This window comes from Apteryx mantelli, chromosome 3 (assembly GCF_036417845.1).
Source record: "Apteryx mantelli isolate bAptMan1 chromosome 3, bAptMan1.hap1, whole genome shotgun sequence".
Taxonomy (NCBI): Eukaryota; Metazoa; Chordata; class Aves; order Apterygiformes; family Apterygidae; genus Apteryx; species Apteryx mantelli.
The window spans coordinates 121,992,112-121,996,712 of record NC_089980.1 but is presented as its reverse complement, the minus strand read 5'-3'; the positions used below and the strand labels follow the sequence as shown (position 1 = coordinate 121,996,712).

At 39.0% G+C, this 4,601-nt stretch overlaps 1 protein-coding gene across 1 annotated transcript; it reads right to left on the bottom strand.

Annotated features, from left to right (window-relative positions):
* Window positions 1-879: 879 nt before the first annotated feature.
* Window positions 880-3,107, bottom strand: ID2 (inhibitor of DNA binding 2). The gene is made up of 3 exons (XM_013955042.2): window positions 2,596-3,107; window positions 2,229-2,293; window positions 880-1,525 (listed from the first exon to the last, which is right to left on the bottom strand). Exons 1-2 carry the CDS (start codon window positions 2,941-2,943, stop codon window positions 2,237-2,239), a joined length of 405 nt encoding a protein of 134 aa, XP_013810496.1. The 5' UTR covers window positions 2,944-3,107; the 3' UTR covers window positions 880-1,525; window positions 2,229-2,236.
* Between the last annotated feature and the right edge of the window lie 1,494 nt (window positions 3,108-4,601).

Sequence of the window (4,601 nt, the reverse complement as noted above, 5' to 3'; positions counted from 1 at the left end):
CTGAATAAATCTAATGAACAGTGATAGTTCTAGTGGATTTGTAGGGTACAACAAATGTCCTTGAGTAAGTAGGGCATGTTGCATGCAGGTTTCTGAAGGCAGAAAGGAAAGGAAAGAAGAAATAAACTGTTACTGGCTTTCAAGAATTTAGGCTCTTATTTCAAACTTAATTTAATTCTTATGGAGAAAGAGTTCCTTTAGGAGCAGCCAAAGTTTAATCAGTAACACAACAGCGATTTAGCTCAATTCTCAGTATCTTAGTCATACGGAGAAGCTGCTGCAACTGATTAGAAACCCCATTTCATTGAAATATTGCATGGAAGCATGAAAATTCCAGTGTGGAAAGGCAACAGTCACTTCATCATTCTAGATCCCATGTTAACGCATCACCAACTCTTGCATTCAAAGCCCTTTTACAGAAATTTAATAGTTGGGGGACTAATAACCACCCACAACCCTTAATTCTGAGTGATTATTCTAAACACAAATTAACACATCTGGGGCACCACTACTGAGAACTGAAAGTGAATCATCCATCGGGTGGAAAAAAAAAAGTCAACGCTTCTTTGGAATGTCTGTGGATTAACTGCTTTTGTGTATGTTTCCAAACACTTTGTCAATAGCATCCCCTCTGTAATAAATTACTTTACTAGTTCCTTTCACACTGTTTACAGGCAGATCATCTAGAAGTTTGGAATATATACTCAAATAAGATTTTCCAAGTTACAAGAATTATTATTCACTGTAGGTAATTTTATTCTTTATATTCTCTACATATTTGAACTTTTACTTAGTAAAACCATAACAATGTATAAGTATTTAAAAAAACAAATCAAAGCCACAAACCGTTGGTCCCCAAGGAATAAAGCAAGCAATCAGTTCAATAAACACACTTGATTTATTTTGTATAAAAAGGGTTAAGTTTACAACTAAACTTTTATAAAAAGTTTAGCATGATTAAGTACATCATTACACTTTTTGCAGAAATTTACATTTCTGCCACTATACAAGAAAACTCTAATTAAAGAGTTCACAAGGTTTCACTCATATATATATATATATATTTATATATAAATATATACACAGCATTCAGTCCTAGGTTTGTGTCAAAAAAGGTAATTTCTGACCATAGACTTTCCTAAAAAACTGAACACTGGATCCTTCTGGTACTCACGCTCCACCTTTGGAAAAAAAAGGCAAAGTCTGCTTAAAATGGGCAACTCCTTGTGAGATTTTGTTTCGCTCCCCACGTTGGGAATAGTATATAAAGGAAGCCTTCCAACTAGGGAAAGGGTATTTAAGAGTCTCTTCATAAATAACTAGGTTCAGTCCAAGTTGAAGAATGGGGTGGGGATAAAGATCAATCTTGATTTTTCTTCTTTATTAATTTTAAAAGGTCCTTTTAGATGTGGATTCCCCCTCCAGATACAGCTGAAAAATAAATTCAGCACCTCAAAAAAAAAAAAATCCTGTAGATATTTTCTTGTGCAAAAAAAAAAAAAAACAAAACTCATCAGTGGAACACCTGCAAAAGATTGAAAAGAGGCGTATTTAGGAGAATGCTAACAGGGCAGAGATCCGGACAGACTGGCGCCAGAGAGGAAGCCACAGTTTGAACATTTAACCAAACACTCAAAGATTGGGCAAACCCTGGCGTCCAGATGCAACACATACACGCTCACACACTCACTCTCAAGAGCACAAATTGAACATTAAAATAACATACACTCAAGGGAGAGGATAGAAAGAGGATTCTCAGTCCAATCTCTATTTAGATCTCTGTAAATGCACTGCTCAGAGGCGCTGGTCTGCCTCTTACAGCAATTATTTGATTAAAAGCAGTCATTTATTTAACTGATAGTGTAGACAATCCTACATCACAAAATTTAAGAAATTGTGCCAAGATTCCCAACTTAATCGGTCACTCTGGCCCGGGAAGTTAAGACTTCAGGAACAGATAACCAGAGAATTGGCATTGAGCAGTGAGTAGTATCAGAGCAAACAGTCTGTGCTGCTTAATTATCCTTAGAAACCAAAATATACTTTGGACTATCAGACTCAATTATTAGTCTAATTTTTATGGTTGGATTGCTGGTTATAAAGGCATCTCCTAATCAACTTTTATGATTGACTTCTTAAAAATAGTAACAGCCTCATAAACAGAATTTTTCCATTCTAAATGGAAGCACTTTCATCTGAAGCCTAAAAATAAGATTCACTTTACTCACCGTCTGATTTAGCCACAAAGTGCTTTGCTGTCATTTGACATTAGTTCTGAGGGGAATTCAGATGCCTGCAAGGAGAAAATAAAACAGAGCAGTGTTAAATGTCTAAGCAGTCAAAAAAGCAGAAAAAGTACTCTGGATCGTGAAGTTCTTCACTCATAACATGTTTTGATAGAGACTCATAACAATGGCTAGCAGAGGTAGTGGCAGTTTTCCTGGAATTTCCATACATTTTAATCTAGCCCTATTTCTTCAGTAACCATTACTCAGGTTGGCCACGTTCTGCATTAAAGACAGTTCTAACATTGACTTAAAATACCGTATCTAGGTCAATGGACAGAGACAGGGTAGCTACGAGGATGTCATTTACCTGTAATGACAGGATGCTGATGTCTGTGTTTAAGGTGGTCAGAGGAGTTCTGGAAGAAGGATTTTGTCCTGGTCTCTGGTGATGGAGACTGACAATACTGGGATGTGAATCTAAGGCGATCTGCAGGTCCAGAATGTAGTCAATAACATGCTGCAGGATTTCCATCTTGCTAACTTTCTTGTTCTGAGGGATGCTGGGCACTAGCTCTTTCAGTTTGGAGTAGCAGTCATTCATGTTGTACAGCAAACTCATAGGATCATCCACGGGGGTTTTGCTCCGGGATATGCCTAGGTTGTGCTCCGAGAGGCTGTTTTTCCTGACAGATCTTACAGGACTGAAAGCTTTCATGCTGAAAGACAGACGGAGAGAGCGGTTCCAGCGCACAGAAACACTGTGGGAGCTCGCTCTCCGCTTGCTTCTCTGCCTCCCTGCCTTTCCTCTCTCTGAGCAGCTGCCTGAGCGCAGAATGAAGCGGTAGGCTGCTCGTGCCGGCTTTTATACTGCAGGCGCGGGAGCTGCCAAATCCAGCCTGTGCTCGCTGCCATTGGAGGCAACGAGCATGTCCATCAGGCCCCGAGACGCTCTCACTGGTACAAATATGAGCGAAGCGGCTGCTCGGGCCTTCCGTGTTCGGAGCCAATGTGGGGAAGGAGGTGTGGCTGCACCAGGCACAGCTGAGGGTAGTAAATACTGTACAGTAAATGCTGAGCCCGGACTCACAGTGAACGTTTTACAAAGGCACTTAGGAAGGAATGAAATGAGCATTTTACATTGCGATTGTGGAGATCAGAGTTCGGTCACAAAACCCTCAGCCCTCTCCCTCCGTACTTCTCCCTGTCGTATGAAAGACATCCCCCTAATATTCTCCTCTCTGTTTTGGAGAGTTAAAGTAGGAATAAAAAAATGCTGCAAATATAAGGGCTGAAAAAGGCTGGGGGGAGTGTATACAGATTGTTAGGGCAGACACTGAAGGGGTGAGGAATGCATTGCTGTAAGCATTCTTTGTGGAGAATATGATATAACTAGATAATATTTACGGTTTTAACAAGGTGTTGGTGCAGGCTGAGACTTCCTGAAAGTCACTTTGAATTAGAGTATCAAGCAGCTCTTCAAAGTGCCTATTTAAAAACACAACTGCATACATCAATGGTCTGGCTCAGTAGTAGACCACTGTAGGCTCCAGATTTAGGCAGGAGATGAAGTGTAAAACATAAAGATAAATAAACATATAAAATCAACTGGAACTTTCTTCTCTAATGACAGAACACCGCTACAAGGCTGAGAGCTCAGAGAACCCTGACAGACTAAGAAGTCACTGTTTGCTTGCTGTTTCCTGAGGACAGGGCTATTTTAAATGATGCTATTAATTGGAGATCATTAGGCAAATGTGCATATTGAAAGTACATTTACATGTATTACCCTTGAAAGGCTGTTCATCTGCACCCTATCAGTGCATGTGACATGTTACTGTAATTAATTATGCATAGATTGTTTCTGGTGACAAACGTGAATACTTACTGCACGCTGTACTTTTGCAGCTTTTGGTTGCAGCCAATGAAACATCTTCCAGAAACATTCCAGAGGAAAAAGTTGGGGTTTTGTTTAACTGGAGAAATGATTTCAATTTTTTTTTCAAGTTTAGGTCAATTGCATTTTTCTATATTTTGCTCATACCGATTGCTCTATAATATACCAATGTGTCTCCCAACCATCTTTTCACATAAGTTAAACTTATGAAAGTGTAGATTTCTGTACACAATTAATATATACGGGATTCTACATGACATAGAGCAATTCTATAATAACCATCTGAATGCTTAAAGTACATTTTTCTTTATTTCAAACAAAAGCATAGACGTGACATCTATAAAATCAGTTAAGATTGTATTGCCTATCGTGACTATTAAAAGCAGACAAATATCGGATTTATCTGTGCTGTTGTTGCATAGCTACACTAAATGAATTGGGGATGTGGGAGAGGAATGTTACGGACACTTGGAGAAAAA

Coding starts and splice junctions, on each gene's coding strand:
- ID2 (XM_013955042.2), bottom strand. CDS start 2,943: ATGAAAGCTTTCAGTCCTGTAAGATCTGTCAGGAAAAACAGCCTCTCG. Junction 2,294..2,595: donor TCAGCATCCTGTCATTACAG/GTAAATGACATC, acceptor TTCTCCTTGCAG/GCATCTGAATTCCCCTCAGA.